Raw genomic sequence first — 17,316 nt, 5'->3', positions numbered from 1 at the left:
CCGTTTATGTTGATCGAAATAATTTTTAATTCTCCTTCCATCTTTATTTGGGTTTATCTATTTGTTATTTTCATCTTTGTTGTGTTTCTGGTAACTCTTTGCGTCTTTTCCCTCGTTCCCTCTCTCTCCATTCTTTCTTTCTCCATTCTCCTTTTATCTTCTTGATCTTTTTCTTCTCTTTCTATTCGCTGTATCTCTTGCCTCCTGTGTTCTGTTTCTTCCCTCCTCTCTTGTTCTTCTTCACATGTGAAATGTTGTTCAAAGAAGTCTTGAGCCTTCTCTAGATTATCGATCCTATACTTTCTATCCTCCCAAGAGATAAGTAGACCTTCTGGCATTAGCCAGCGAAATTTTATTTTGAATTTATTTAAATGTGTAGTTAGGAAATTATAATTTCTTCTCTGGTCTCTTGTTCTTCTCGGTACTTGTTTGAGAGTTAAGATTTCTCTTCCCTTGTACATGGTTGTCTCCTCTCTCATTTTCCTATAAATCTCTTCCTTTATAGATTTCTTCGTGAATCTTATGTGGATTTCCTTGGGTAACTTATTCCGTCTTGCGTAGTTCGTATGAACCCTATATATTTCATCTATTCCGATTCAGAGTTCTTCCTTATCCCTCTGGGTTGCCTTTGCCAATATCTCAATCATTGTTTCCCCTATATCTTCATCCTTTTGCTCTTCTACGTTTTGGAATTGTAGCCAAAAAGATGCCTTCTCCATTTCGAGATAAGTTAATGCGTCTTCTGTTTCCTTGTTAAACGCCCCTTGGATCTGTTCCATCCTTTCCATTCTATTAGTTGTATATTCTATTTTTTCTTCCACTTTATGGATCCTCTGCTCATTTTCCGCTATGTTTTGTTGAATTTGCTCTATCTTCTCATCTAAAGTTTTAATATTGTCCTTTATTTCACCCACGTCTAACCTTAGTTCCTCATGGTTTTTCCTGGTCTCTTCGTGGTTGTGGACCATCGTTTCCTGCATCCTATTCATTCCTTCCTGGATCATTGCTAAAGCAGCTTGGATATTCTGCATATTAAGGGCGGGGCTTATTTTATCCTTTTCTGTCGTTTCAGCTGGTTTTTGTTGGGCCGGGGAAGCCATGAGTATCATTTGGCTCGATGGTATCTTCTTACTTGTTTTAGTTGTTGGTTCTGTGCTTGTGGTTGCCATTATTCCTTGTTTTATTGATTCCCAAAATTTCATATACTAATCAATAATTATAAGTCTGTTTCTTAGATTTGCATCCAAATTTATCTTTCACTTTCACTTTTCAATATTCTTTCAATCCTTTTCAATATTTATGAGACAACGATGAGGGAAGTTAAAAAGGGGGGATTGAGGGAAAATATAATATTCTAATGTTCCATCAGTTGATTATCAAAAATATTAAATATTCAAATACTTTTTTTTCCCCAAAATATTTTTTTCCCCCAATATAACACTTAAAATACATCTCTTTCGAGAGCGAAGTCTCGATCCGGTCATGAATAGGTACAATTGCTTACATTTTAAAAAGGCTCCATTCACAATTTCCCATTATATCTTTTAAAATTCAAAATCAAAACATAGAAACATCATCATCTAAACAAATCTATTATATCAGTACAATTTTAATTTCAAATTAACTCACTCATTTTTATTTCTATTAATCAATCTTAATCATATCTTGTTCTTCTTCACCTTATATCTTTTTCCATCAGTATCAAAAAAGAATTTTTTAGCAATATTCTAACCTCTTCTAATTATTTACCTTACAATTTTATCACCACAAATCTTGATTTCAAATTCTATACCACTCCATTCTTATTACACTTTATAAAGCAAAGTTCTATCTAATTCTTAGTCTCTTGACCCTTTCCTTAATTCTTAATATCTTAAACTTTATCAATTTATCTTTGATTTTATCTCCCTTGTCATCTATTACTCTTTTCATGTTACACAGATTTATCACAAAAATATGTTTTGTTTAGTCTAATTTCCAGCATATTTTCTTCCATACCTCCCTCTGTTATTTGGCTATTATTCAACATATTCTGTTTGGCTAGTTCCCAACATATTTTTCTCCAGAACACCAACTATTTTTGGCAAATTTCAATATAATCTCCTCCAAGCCTATCATCGTTATTGGCTGCTTTCCAGCATATTATATTTGGCTGATTTCCAGCATAGTTTCCTCCTATACTCCCTCCATTGTTTGGCTGATTTCCAGCATATTCTCCTCCAACTCTCCTCCTGTTTGTTTGGCTGATTTCCAGCATTTTATTGGCTGATTTCCAGCATATTATGTTTGACTGATTTCCAGCATAGTCTCCTCCAGGACTCCCACTCTTATTTTGCTGATTTCCAGCATAGTCTGCTCCAACTCTCCTATAGTTATTTGGCTGATTTCCAGCATTTTAACTAGTTCCAACATATTTCCTCCGAGTCTCAAACTCTTATCTAGTTGGTATCCATCCCTCTTATTTTAACTTCCCCTTAACATATAATTATCTATTTTATGTCAGCTTCCAACACAATCTTTCAAATTAATTTTCAATATATTTCATAATAATCATCATTTCCAGTATATATTAAATTAAATCACAATTTATCGCTAATATCTGTGTGTTTGATAATTTGTTCAATAGAGCCTTAGTCCAGCATACTCATCAAATTAACATTTGTTTACCAATTAAAATTAAAGCATATTACATCAAGCAGTAAATTTTCCTTAAAATTGTCTCACAATAATATATACTCTTCTTTATTGTTTTTGACCACCTGTATATCATCCTCTATTTTAATTGCCATCTCTTATTTTCTATTTTTATTACTCAAAAAGCTTTTCTGTTTTTATCCAAAAATCATATATACTTTTAGGCTTTTAATCTTTACATTTCAATTCAGTTACATTTAAAATTTATTACTTTATTTCCTCCTTTTCTTCCTTTTTCTATCTGTCCATAATTGTTCCATTTCAAAGTTCATCCATTCAAATTAAAAAAAATTCTGTATGTTCCTTTAATGCTTTTATAATGTCTGTTCCGTGTGTAGTGCATCAACTTCCTGTCTTTTTTTCCTGCGCCACACCTAATTTTTTTTCCCCCAAGGCTTGTTAATTTCCATTGTCTAATGTCCAAAATATTCCTTCTTTCTTCTTAAAATCATTTGGGACAGAATAGAAACCTCCAAAGTCCATAAATCCAATGTAAATTTCAAGGCAATCCAAAGTAAAAAGCCATTTAAAATGTTCCTTTTTCAAACAGAAAGAAAAATATCTTCAATCCACTTTCCTGCTTAGTCACTGCAGACTCCATGGCGATTTTGTAGCCATCCGTCTGTCTATCTTCATTAGCTTCGTTAGTTTTCAAAGGTGTAAATTCCCAAAGAGACATTTCTCCAAACCATTCCAAATAAAAGCAAAATCAATTTACTGGGTTGTTAAAAATCAATTCTTCTAAGCCAAATTTAATAAAACAAAGACTATTTCGGGTCCTCATTCCATTTTTTTTCTTTTTCTTTTAAATCTTCAAGCTGCACGGCTCTGTAGCCACTATTTGAAGTTTGGGATCTTATTTTTTAAAATCCAAATATGTGTGTTGTGCCTGGGTTGGTGTCACTCACCCGGCTTCGAGACGCTCGCTCTCTATTCTTCTCCGTTTCTCCTCCTCTCCTCCAGCACAATCCTTGTTCCCGGCTGCCACAGGATCAGGACAGCCACCATCGCTGTCGTTCCACTGCTGCCAACGTGAAAGGAAAGCCTCTGGCCCCGAGGAACCTGCCCATTCCTCTCAGCCGCCCAAGGGGTCCCTTCCTCTCCCTTCAAGACAGGGGAGGTCCGCAGACCTGTCGGCAGTTTAGCAGACGGGGTTTTGGCGAAGCTCTGCGGCGCTCGCCATTTCCCGTCTGTGTCCCTGCGGCGCCAACCGGAAGTCTCCTAAATATTCAAATACTTAATATGATTCTTATACTATTAAATAAATAAGTATCAATTGCTCTTATCTTCTAATATGACTAGTAGATATATGAATATCATTTACTTAAATATAATAATTATAATATAGCCAAATAAATATCTTTTACTCTAAATATATAAAGACAAATTATCAAACTAACAAGCTAATAATTCACTTAATATATATAAAATTAGGTTATGCAATCATAAATCCAAAATAAATTTTCAATGTAATGTGTAAATATATATAATACTTCTTAATCACTAGTAGCAGTTTATTTAATTACAAGTCTATAACCCTTATAAATTTTCTTCTCTTAGGTCACTCTCTTCTTTAGTTCGTTTATTCTTATCTATTTTCCAGTTGTTTTATTTTGAATACTTAACGTCCCAAATGCCTTTTAAATTAAACATCGGCCTGTTCAGTTCAATCAAAGTCTGATGATTCAGGAAAAAGGGAAAATCTATGTAGTAAATTAGTTATTAAGTAGCCAACTATAATCCAACACAATTTCCTTTCAAATGTCTAAATATTGTCCGAATATTCCAGCGTTTCTCATCCAAACTTTCCCGAAGTGGAAATAATAGGGAAAGCAATGTTCACGATCACTCTTGCTCTTTTTTTGTAAATAATAAATATCCTCCGCGAATTTTGAGTGTTAACATATCAAAATATCTTAGTCCAGCTATCCAAACGTCTCCAAACATCTCCCCAACCAATCGTCTGAATGTTAGAGTAAGTGTTGAAAAAGTCTGTGTCCAAATTGTCTGATAAATATTATAGATCCTAAACTCGCCACGTCCTCACAATATCGAGTCAGTAAGGGTTTACCGTCTTCTCTTCTTTAAATGTCCAAATAACTAACGATCCTGTGTCAAATATTCTCCAGCTTTTTGAGACTTTCTCTTCTCTCAGGATCTTACTGTAAAAGTTCTAAAGTATCATCCCAAAGTTCACACCGTCAGCTTTCCTCTGGATTTCTTCTGTTTCACTGGATGTCAAATTGTGTGCTGTCACTGCTAAAATGGACTCCCCCTCTGTTCCGGTTTTCCACTCACCGCTTCTATCTCTGTATCCTACTTGGAGGTTCCTTCTTTCAACAATTTAAGAATTTAAAGATACCTTTTTCAATTCTTCCTTTGTTCTCTCCTACTATTTCCACCAATGCTTCTTTTACGATCTTCGCTTCCTTCTAAACAGCTGTCACTGTATCGGGCCAGCCGAGATGGCTGGTTTTTCCTCGATCCGAGTTAAGGGGGTTTTCCTAAACCTTCGGGGGGGTTGCTGCCCTCCCCGAGGTCCTTGGAAGTTCCCCTTTCTTCTATCAACTTCTCCGGGGTCGATAGCGCCAAAATCGGCGCTCAAATCGAGGATGTTAGGGGTTGCGAGAACGGAGAGCCATTCCCTCATCCCTAACCCGCTGATGTCACCGCCGGAAGTCAATACTTCACGTGATCTTGATTCTATCCATTGTTTATGCAGCCTAGAACTGTGTCGGCTTTTTTGGCAGCTGCAGCACACTGCTGGTTCATATTTAAGTGATTGTCCACTAGGACTCCAAGATGCCTCTCACAGTTACTACTATTGGGCAAGGTACCACATATACGGTACCTGTACATTTTGTTTTTCTTGACTAAATGTAGAACCTTACTTTTTTCACCATTGAATTTCATTTTGTTAGATAGCGCCTAATGTTCAAGTCTATCAAGTTCCTTCTGTATCTTAAGCCTATCTTCTGGAGTGTTGGCTATTCCTGCTAGCTTGGTGTCATCTGCAAATTTGATGAGTTCCCCTCATCCAAATCATTGATGAAGATGTTGAAGAGTACTGGTCTAAAACAGAGCCTTGGGGTACTCCACTGCATACTTCCCTCCACGTAGATACAGTTCCATTGAGGACTACAAGTTGAGTGCGGTGGTCAGCCAGTTACGAATCCATCTGGTGGTGATGGTGTCTAACCCATAATTTTTTATCTTATCAAGTAGTAGGTTATGGTCTATTTTATCAAATGCCTTTCTGAAGCATTCCTCTGGTCCACTAATTTTGTCATTTTGTCAAAGAATGCAATAAGATTAGTCTGGCATGATCTGTTTTTGACAAACCCATGTTCACTTTTGGTTATTACTACTGTATTTTTTGGAGTATAAGACACACCAGAGTATAAGACGCACCTTAGTTTTTGGGGAGGAAAATAAGAAAAAAGCTGATTGGCAGGTGGATCAGCCTTCCAGAATACCACCAATCAGCTGTTCCTAGAGGTGAATTTTAACAACAGGTTCCTTGGTTGTGAGCTCTGTGCCTTGCTTTTTTTTTTCCTGCCTCTGAAACTTCTGAAACTCCATTTCAGAAAAATCTTTTTCCTGCCTCTGAAAGCCTCCGAAACAGAGCTTCAGAAAAAAAGCCTCTGAAGCTCTGTTTGGCGGCTTCTTTTCTGAAGCTTCTTTTCTGATGCTTTTTTCAGCCTCTGAAACCTCCGTTTGAGAAGCTGGGCGGGGCTACATATGGAGTATAAGACGCACCCAGATTTTCACCCTCTTTTTTGGGGGAAAAAGGTACGTCTTATACTCCAAAAAATATAGTACTTTGTTTGCTTCTAGGTGTTCACTGATTCATTGCTTGATTATCTTTTCCAGAATCTTCCCTGGTATTGAGGTCAGGCTGATAGGTCTGTAGTTTCCTGGATCTATTTTTTTTCCTTTTTTGAAGATGGGAACTATATCAGCTCTTTTCCAGACCTTTGGCAGTTCCCTGGTGCTCCAGGATCTTCGAAAGATATAGTTCAATGGTTCTTTTATTTTTCCTTATTTTTTTTATTTTTAAACAAATAATTCATCATTAATCAATCAGTGTAACATATGGGTACAAAATTTTTTCAACATTTATCATCATTTTCTTAGTACATATTTATCTTTCTTACATTTAAATTTAATGTATTACAAGATATATTCCCTATGTTTCTTATTTTTACATTGTCTATTGTCTATATTCAGTCTCTATCCATTGATAAAATTGGCCCCATATGTTGAAATACTCCAATTTTTCCTTCCCTCTAATTGCTAATGTTAATCTACTCATTTCTGCACATTCTAATATTTTCTTAATTAGCTTTTTGTAGGAATTTTTTCTGCTTTCCAATTTTGTGCAAATACCATTCTTGCTGCAGTTATTACATTTATAATCAAATATGTATTTTCTTTACTGAATTTCTCTGGTAAGATACCCAACAGGAACAGCTCCGGTTTAAGATCAATGTGTTGCTGTATCATTTTTCTCTAGCCATATTCAAACTTTTGCCCAATAATTTCTCACTTCTGGACATGTCCACCACATGTGATAATATGATCCAGATGTCTGGTGGCATTTCCAACATTTAGTTGATTTATCTTTGAACATTTTTGCCAATCTTTCCGGTGACATGTGCCATCTATAAAACATTTTATACAAGTTCTCTTTATATGCTGTAGCCATTGTTAATTTGTAATTTCTTTCCCATAATTGCTGCCATTTATCTAATTCTATTGTATATCCAAATTTTTTTGCCCATGCTATCATTGTTTCTTTTACTTGTTCTTCTTCTAATTTAATTCCAAATAAATAACTATATAATTTTTAAATCATTTTCTCATCCTGTTCCTGTATCTCATCCAATTCTGTCATCTCCAAGTAAAAACCATATAACTTTGCATCTTTTTAATATCTCGATTGTATTTGCAGTTGTGTATACTCCATAACAATCCCTTGTTCTACTAGTTCTTGTTTCGTTTTCAATTCCCCCTTTTCTGATAAAATATCTTTATATCTAATAATATTCCCCATATTAATAATATTTGGATGTACTAATGCTTCCATTGTTGAAAGCCATGTTGGTATTTTCAAATAATGTTTTTGTCTAACCTTCTCCCATACTAATAATAAAGCATTCCTTACATAATAAAGTGAATGTTTCTTTTACTAAAGCAAAGCACTTACAACAAAAGCAAAGTGGATCTGAGTATTCCCGCACAAAGGTTGCAATTTTCCCCTTCCTTTGGGCCTCCCTCACTTGTCCACTCCATCAGCGTCCAATAGGTTTTTTTTTAATGTTTTGGGATCAGCTTTGAAGGTTGGTATCTCTCTGGTGTAGTTTCGCATACCGTTCTCAGGCTTTGTCCTTGATCAGCCACTTTAGTCCGGATCCCTGGTTTTTGTCACCCTGACACCCCTTGCCTATCCTTGCACATTCCCATTCTCAATTGTTACTTCTCCAATTGCCCCTCCCCCCATTTTATGACAGGATGCCAGCAAAGTGAGGTATGCTGTAAGTGGCAGGACTGACAGTTACTTCCAATCTTCAGCACAAGTATAAACAAATTTAATAACTTTTCAACCCCTATAAACTTACTGATACATATCTCTTCATCCCATATCTCATCCCTTATATATAAGCAAATCAGTAAAACATCAAATTTTTAGTGGTGTCAGCAGGAAGTGAATAAAGTGTTGCTGGAAATTGGAAAAATTGTCATACTTTAACCTTGGTTATAAATCAACTTTATATTCCTTCCATTTACTTTCAATGGATTTAATCTTTAATTCAGTCAAATACTGTTGTAGGATTTGATTTGTCTTCAATTATTCTTTATCCCATTGCACATATTTCACCAATGCTTTCACAAGCTTCTTTTGTAGATACACTAAGAAAACATTTTCCAGGTGATTTTCTTAGTTTATCATTTGTATTTCCATTTTAATTTTTAAACTTCAGCCAGTTTTTTTGTATATCCAGTATCCAAATCATTATCCTGGTCTGTCATTTATAGTTCCACTTTCAGTACTTTCTCTATCAGATAAAATTTGTTGCAGATTTGCCATTCCTTCATTAACATCTTTTGGACATTAAAGCAGATATCATTACTGTCAGCATTGATACTGTCATTATAATTTCTGGCTCCATTGTATGATACTTTAAAGTTTTCAATTTATAACATTTTGTGTCATTTTGCAAGTCCCAGTATTAACTGACATAAAGAACAGGCTTGTAATTTTTTTCCCTCTTGCTTAAAATCTTTAATTCCTTCTAGTGCCCAGTTTCTAAAATCATAAAATAACTTGTTTGTTATGTACTGCAATAGCCAGGATAGCCAAAATAAGCTATCTATCTCATATTTTTCTAACTTACTAAGAAGTAGGTTGTTGTCTACTTTGTCAAATGCCTTACTGAAATCTAGGTATTCTATGTCCACAACATCTTGCTGATCCATTAGTTTAATCACATTGTCAAAGAATGAAATAATATTTGTTTGGCATGATCTGTTTTTGACAAACTAATATTGGCTTTTGGTTATAACTTTGTTTATTTCTAGGTGCTTGCAAATCTGTTGCTTGATTATTTTTACCAGGATCTTCCTGGATATTGATGTCAAGCTGATTGCTCTGTATTTTCCTGGATCATTTTTTTCCTCCTTTTTCCCTGGTTCTCCAGGATCTTTGAAAGTTATGGTACAGTGGTTCTGAGAAAACACCTGCCAGCTCCTTCAGAACTCTGGGAGGTAATCCATCAGGTCCTGGTAAATTGAACTCATCTAGAGCAGACAGGTGTTCTCTTACCATTTTCTTCCATATTTTAATTTGTATTCCTAGTCTGGAATACATATATGTATATGTATATGTATATGTATATGTATATGTATATGTATATGTACATATATACATGTATATTTGCATGAAGACTGATGGAAAGCAACTCTGCTTTTTCTCTAGTGTAGCGGTTCTCAACCTGGGGATCGCGACCCCTTTGGGGGTCAAACGGCCATTTCACAGGGGTCGCCAAAGCAGTCTCTCACCCCCCCCACACCTTCACTCACCCTCACTCTCTGCTCTGTTGGATCGCCGGCCGTTCACTTACCCCGCCCACTCCCAATCTATGTCAGCTGAGTCTCAGCTGATGGCTAGAGGAAAAAAAACTGTTTAAATTCTTGCCGCGGGGCTTCAAAGGGCCGCCCTATAGCCAGTGGTGCAGCCGAACCGTTTGTTAAATTGCTGGCTTGCCCCACCCCTCCGCACCACTATTTACTGCCAATAAATAGTGGTGGGCGAGGGGTGGGCAAGCCAGCAATTTAACAAATGGTTCGGTGTTTTTTTGTAATTTTATTGGCCCGCGGAGCTTCAGCATAGGCAAATTAGCCCTTGATTAGATCAGCTCCCGACCCTCATTTGATTTGCTCTCAGCTGTTTTGCTCAGGGCTTGCTGCTTGCTGGAGCAGATTTTTTTCCCCCTAGCTATGCTGAAAAACGAAACTGAAACTGCTTTGCTGTTGCTGCAAGGTTGGAAAATTAGGCAGGCAGATTTCTTTTCTTTTTCCTCACCAAAAAAGGTAGGTGCAAACAATGGGAAATTTAGGGCAAAAGAGGAGAGTTCAAGATTTTGAAACACAAAAGAAAAAAAGCTCTATTTAACTAGGGAATTGTAATAATTGAGATACTATTAATTGTATATTGCGTTGAAAGCAGAAATGGTTAAGTTGTGGTTTGGAGGAATATATGGGGAAAATTATTTGGTTTATTATTATTGGTAAATATAATTAATTGATTTGTAAGAAATTGGATTGCATGGAAATAATTGGAATATTCATGTTCATATTAATTAATATACAAAAAAGGTAGTTATATAACTAATTGATTTATATTAAAATGTTGAATTTATATTAAACAACTGTAATATTACATAATTAACCAAAGTGAGGATGGATATAAAAATAGATGACAATGGGAAGGGGTATAATATAGAATAGAAGGGAAAAATTGAATTTGATTAAGATTAGAGATGAGGATGAAGGGTAATATTGGTTTTTTACAAAAATAGATGAGGAATAAATATGGCAAAAAGGAAATATAGAAATTGTAAATTTAATTGAAATGACTAAACACTGTTTAAATTTGTGAACCGGCCAAATACTCTGTTCAAAGAAAATACATTGTATGTTTGTATGTGTGTTTCTAATTATTGTTATTTATTCATATTTGTTCTCTTTTATTCTTTAAAGTTTAACAATTCATTCTTTATCTTAATATCTTTATATTTCTTTGGGGTTGGCTTTCTTCCCTTTCATCTTTTTTATTGTACAGCAATCTTTCGCCTCAAACCTACCACCTCTCTTTCTTTCCTTCTTACTTTCTCTTCCTCCCCCTCTTCTTCTCCTCCCTACTTCCTCTTCCTTTCTCCTTCTCCTCCTCTCTTCCTCCCTCTCTTACCCTCACTCCTACTCTAATTTCCCTTCCCTTCCTTCATCCCTCTCTATTGCTGTATCCTTTTATGCATATGGACTACTCAGAGGGCTGAAAAAGTTATTTCTGACTGGTCCTCGCACTTTTGAACAGTCCTCGAACTTACGACTGTCCTCACATTTTACGTTTTTGCCCTATCTTGTCACCATGGTGAAGAGAAGCAGTTGTGAAATGAGTGACATGGTTGTTAAGAATGCTACAATGGGCATAAATGATGACCAGTCATAAGTGCGAAGACCGGTCAAAAGTGTGAGGACCTGTCAGAAATCACTTTTTTCAACCCTCTGGGTAGTCCTTTTGTGCACATGGTCTACTCAGAGGGCTGAAAAAGTTATTTTTGACTGGTCCTCGCACTTTTGACCAGATCTCGAACTTACGACTGTCCTCACGTTTTACGTTTTTGCCCTATCTTGTCACCATGGTGAAGAGAAGCAGTTGTGAAATGAGTGACATGGTTAAGAATGCTGCATGGGCATAAATGTGAGGATGGTCATAAGTGTGAGGACCAGTCAAAAGTGCGAGGACCTGTCAGAAATGACTTTTTTCAGCCCTCTGAGTAGTCCCTATGCACATAGCCATGGCCACCCGGTCACATGACCAGCTAGCCATGCCCACCCAGTCACATGACCTCCAAGCCACGCCCACAAAATAAGCCACGCCCACAGAACCAGTAGTAAAAAAATTTAGAACCCACCCCTGGTTGGGGGTCACCACAACATGAGGAACTGTATTAAAGGGTCGCGGCATTAGGAAGGTTGAGAACCACTGCTCTACTGCCTGTCACTACCTTGCCATCTTCTCCCATTAGTGAACCAATTGATGTTATTGTTTTACTTTTTTGTTTTTTTATGTTGAAAGAAACTTCAGTATTATTATTGATATTCGTTGCAAGTCTTTGTTCATTCTGAGCCTTTGCTTTCCTGATTTCATCTTTGCAAATTCAGGCTATCTGCTGATATTCTTCTTGGATTTCTTAGTTTTCTTCTTCGGTGATATTGTGGTGGACTGGGCTTTTATAATCATATTATTTAGACTTCCCCAAACTTCTTGGGTTGTTTTTCCCTTTAAAATTCTCATCCATGAAGTCCTTCCCAAGTTCCCTCTAAGTTTGTTGAAGTCAACTCTTTTAAAGTCTAGAACTCTGGGTGCATTATATTGCATTCTAATCTGACAGTGACATGATCACTGTCCTCCAAGTTTCCTGCAATTTCAACCCCCTCTATCCTTTCTTCTCTGTTAGTAAGTATTAGGTCCAGTGGAGCAGTTCCTCTAGTTTCCCCTATCTTTTGGATAACAAAGTTGTTAGCTTGGTTGGTCAGGAACCTGTTCAATCTCCCATTTGCTGCAGAGTTTGTCTCCCAGTTGATGTCAGGATAGTTAAAGTTCCCCATTACTGCTGTGGTGTGCTTTCTATATATAGGTTAGCAAAAAGTTCGTCTATTTCTTATGTTTGGTTAGTTGATCTATCATTCATTTTTCCTTTTATATTGACCCATATGCATTCTAGGGACTTTCATTATTGGTATTGTGCATTTCTGTAGAGTTGTAATGATCTCTTACATATAATACAACTCCAGCTCCTCTTCTGTTAGGCCTGTTTCTTTTGAACAGTTTGTATCATTCCATCAGGATATTCTAATCATGAGTTTCATCCCACCAAGTTTCAGTAATGGCAACTATATCTTACATGTCTTTATGTACTAGTACTTCAAGTTTGTCTTGTTTGTTCCCCAAACTATGAGCATTTCTGTATAGGCATTTGAGTCCTTTATTTATAGGCATTTGACCCTGGGTATGTTTCCTATATCTCCTACAAGACCCAAGGTGGTGCAGTGGTTAGAGTGCAGTACTGCAGCTACTTCAGCTGACTGCTAGTTCAGCAGATCAAATCTCACCGGCTCAAGGTTGACTAAGCCTTCCATCCTTCCGAGGTGGGTAAAATGAGGACCCAGATTGTTGGGGGCAATATGCTATTTAGTATACTGTCCTTGGTGTAAGCTGCCCAGAGTCCTCGGAGAGTGGGCGGCATAGAAATATGAATAATAATAAATAAATAAATAAATAAATAAATAAATAAATAAATAAATACTAAGATTTTGTACCTTCCCAATACTTCCTACCTCATTATTTGATTGGTTTATGCTTGGGATTAGGTTCTAAAGATCCTAAGGATTGGTCACTCTCCCTCCTCAATTTTAGTTAAAGCCTTTCTGATAAGTTGAGAGCCAGTCATTTTCTGACTATATTCTTCCCAATTCTTGTGAGGTGTAGCCCATCCCTTGCCAGAAGACCTTCATGTAGGTAATCCAGATTGTGGTCTAGGAATCCAAAGTTCACTTGATGGCATCAACTCTTAAACCAGTGGTTTATTTCTAAAATCCTTTGTTTCCTCATTGGAAGTTGACCTTTTATTGGAAGTACAGATGAAAACAGCATTTGTGCTCCTAGCTCCTTAACTTTCTTGCCTACCTACTTGTGATCACTTGATAATGTTTTGGGTTCATTATAGTGTCAGTCCCTATGTTTCTTCAACTTGTAAGACAAGCACAAGTGGTAGCAGGTTTTCTCAAGATGCTCATGCATCATCATTGCTATGCAAGTTGTATTTGTCGCCAGTCAACTTCCTTAAGCAATCTAAGATGCTGGTCACCATTTAAAAATGGTTCTTAAACACTTTTAACACTTTTTATATTGTTTTTATTGTTGTTAGAGTTGGGAATTTTCCAGAGTAGATGGGTATAACAAATTAAACTTGTATTCCTGTGCCTTGAGGGAGGAGGAGGGGAGAGACAATATATCTACTAGATACATGTCTTGAAATTTCACCTTGCTGACTGAGGCCCTTCATTTCAATCACTAAAAATAACTCAAACTTTGTCCTGTTTTCCATAGAATTAGCTACTCCTCAGAGTTTGTATCATCTGCAAAAATATCTTCTCTACATGTATATGCAGGTCATTAATTAATTCATTAACTCATTCATTCATTAATCTTGAATAGCTCTGAGCCCAGAAAAGGGTCCTCATTTGAGATTCAGACTGATACAAATAGTTCATTAGCATGAACTGACCAGTTATTTAACCTCCTAACAAAGGCACTGATCAGTATAAAATATATAAAATATAAAATAATATCATCACAAGTGCTATTGTGAGGGAGATGAGCTTCGTTGTGTGGCTTACTATACTCTCACAACGGTGTCATTTTCAGAGTTATTTCACTTTAATGTTTGCCTGGATACTTTTAGCACTTTAAAAAAGGCAAAGCTAAACAACAGGCTGAATTAGCCAGTAAATGGGCTGCCTGCAGGCATACTGCTGCCAATTTCATTTTTTGAAGTACTGCTGGGCTCCACTAATAGTCTGGCTTGCAGGAACTGTGCTAAAGCCTTGGTAGTACAGGGGTTTAAGGCACCCTGTTATTAAGTTGGTTATTAAGACCAGCTGCCTGCAATTACTGCAGGGTTCGAATCTCGCCAAGGCTCAAGGTTGACTCAGCCTTCCATCCTTTCTAAGGTAGGTAAATTGAGGACCCAGTTGTGGGGGCAATAAGCTGACTTTGTATAAAATATACAAAAGGATGAAGGCTATTGCTGAGCACATTGTAAGCCGCCCTGAGTCTTCGGAGAAGGGCGGCATATAAATCAAATTAAAAAAAAAAAAGCTTGCTATCACCACACCATTATTTTAAAGAGAAAAATAAAACTCTTCCCAATGTTGCCTGCTGAATGGATGTGTATAGAAATAGCTGTATCTTAGTAAGTACCTCTGAGAAGCTGCTTCTTTTGTTTCTTCTTGCTTTATCTTAAACAATCTGTTATGAAATAAGAAGTGCTCAGAATGCCTTCTTAGCAAATTTTGGCTCAGCAGCATTCATAATTACCATCAGGTTAAAAAAAAGAGGAAGGGAAAAGTTATTCTGTTTAACAATCTATATCTTTTGGGAATAACATACTATTAGCATATCCTAATTTAACCTGGCACTCTCTTTGTTTCTCCTCTCTTTTCCATCTCTAGGCTTTTATGATGACTCCTTGTCCAAGCCAACAGGTTTGCTTTTAGCTTCACTGGACTCAGAACCATCCTCCTGCATGTCTTTGGGACCCCGATCTTCATGCTCAAGGCCCCTGCTTGGCTGCTGCATAACACCAGCCTTCTCCCTGACTGAGGCACAGCAGGAGTTGAAGATGCTGCAGAAGCAGCTTGGAGAAAGTGAGCCTTCCTGGCCCAGTACCCCATGTAGCATGTACTTTGCATGACACACCCAAGCATTTCTGCTGGTACCTTTATCATTGCCAAGCATAGCTTCTTTCTTTGGTGATTTGTGACTGACCTTTTAGAGGTTCCAAATATACAGGTGAAACTCGAAAAATTAGAATATCGTACAAAAGTTCATTTATTTCAGTAATGCAACTTAAAAGGTGAAACTAATATATGAGATAGACCCATTACATGCAAAGCGAGATAGTTCAAGCCTTGATTTGTCATACTTTTGATGATTTATTTATTTATTTATTATTTAAATTTCTATACCGCCCTTCTCCAAAATAGGACTCAGGGCGGTGATAATGGCTTACAGCTCATGAAAACCCCAAATTCACAATCTCAGAAAATTAGAATATTACATGAAATCAATAAAATAAGGATTGTACATAGAACAATATCGGACCTCTGAAAAGTATAAGCATGCATATGTACTCAGTACTTGGTTTGGGCCCCTTTTGCATCAATTACTGCCTCAATGCGGCGTGGCATGGATGCTATCAGCCTGTGGCACTGCTGAGGTTTTATGGAAGACCAGGATGCTTCAATAGCGGCCTTCAGCTCTTCTGCATTGTTCGGTCTCATGTCTCTCATCTTTCTTTTGGCAATGCCCCATAGATTCTCTATGGGGTTCAGGTCAGGCAAGTTTGCTGGCCAATCAAGCACAGTAATCCCATGGTCATTGAACCAGGTTTTGGTACTTTTGGCAGTGTGGGCAGGTGCCAAGTCCTGCTGGAAAATGAAGTCAGCATCCCCATAAAGCTTGTCTGTGGAAGGAAGCATGAAGTGCTCCAAAATCTCCTGGTAGATGGCTGCGTTGACCCTGGACTTAATGAAGCACAGTGGACCAACACCAGCAGATGACATGGCTCCCCAAATCAACACAGACTGTGGAAACTTCACACTGGACTTCAAGCATCTTGCAGTGTGTGCCTCTCCATTCTTCCTCCAGACTCTGGGTCCTTGGTTTCCAAATGAGATGCAAAAATTGCTCTCATCAGAAAAGAGGATTTTGGACCACTGAGCAACAGACCAGTTCTTTTTTTCTTTAGCCCAGGTAAGACGCTTCTGACGTTGTTTGTTGTTCAGGAGCAGCTTGACAAAAGGAATACTACATTTGAAGCCCATGTCCAGGATCCGTCTGTGTGTGGTGGCTCTTGATGCACTGACTCCAGCCTCAGTCTACTCCTTGTGAAAGTCCCCAACACTTTTGAATGGCCTTTTCCTGACAATCCTCTCCAGGCTGCAGTCATTCCTGGTGCTTGTGCACCTTTTTCTTCCACACTTTTCCCTTCCACATAACTTTCTATTAATGTGCTTTGATACAGTACTTTGGGAACATCCAACTTCTTTTGCAATTACCTTTTGAGGCTTTCCCTCCTTATGGAGGGTGTCAATAATGGTTTTCTGCACAACTGTCAGGTCAGAGTCTTTCCCATGATTGTGATTCCTACTGAACCAGACTGAGAGACCATTTAAAGGCTCAGGAACCCTTTGCAGGTGTTATGGCTTAATTAGCTGATTAGAGTGGGACACTTTGAGCCTAGAATATTGAACCTTTTCACAATATTCTAATTTTCTGAGATTGTGAATTTGGGGTTTTCATGAGCTGTAAGCCATAATCATCAAAATTATGACAAATCAAGGCTTGAACTATCTTGCTTTGCATGTAATGAGTCTATCTCATATATTAGTTTCACCTTTTAAGTTGCATTACTGAAATAAATGAACTTTTGTATGATATTCTAATTTTTCGAGTTTCACCTGTAGAGTGTAACTGAGCGTATTTGGTATAGTGGTGAAGGTGCTGATGTAGAAACCAGCAGACTGTGAGTGTTAGTCCTGCTTTAGGCATGA

The 17,316-nt window shown here is 37.2% G+C and overlaps 1 protein-coding gene across 13 annotated transcripts in view; it reads left to right on the top strand.

Moving 5' to 3' along the window:
• PDE4DIP (phosphodiesterase 4D interacting protein) overlaps positions 1-17,316 on the top strand; it is a 336,964-nt gene that overhangs the window by 298,203 nt on the left and 21,445 nt on the right. For all 13 annotated transcript variants that reach the window (XM_087891187.1, XM_087891190.1, XM_087891189.1 and 10 more), the window contains one exon: positions 15,214-15,408. In XM_087891187.1, coding sequence (XP_087747313.1) covers positions 15,214-15,408 — 195 coding nt within the window. The remainder of the gene's footprint in view (positions 1-15,213; positions 15,409-17,316) is intronic.

The sequence above is a fragment of the Pantherophis guttatus genome, chromosome 3 (genome assembly GCF_059756535.1).
Source record: "Pantherophis guttatus breed Tessera chromosome 3, ASM5975653v1, whole genome shotgun sequence".
Taxonomy (NCBI): domain Eukaryota; kingdom Metazoa; phylum Chordata; class Lepidosauria; order Squamata; family Colubridae; genus Pantherophis; species Pantherophis guttatus.
The sequence above is the reverse complement of the archived record's forward strand: the minus strand, read 5'-3'. Positions and strand labels throughout refer to the sequence as shown.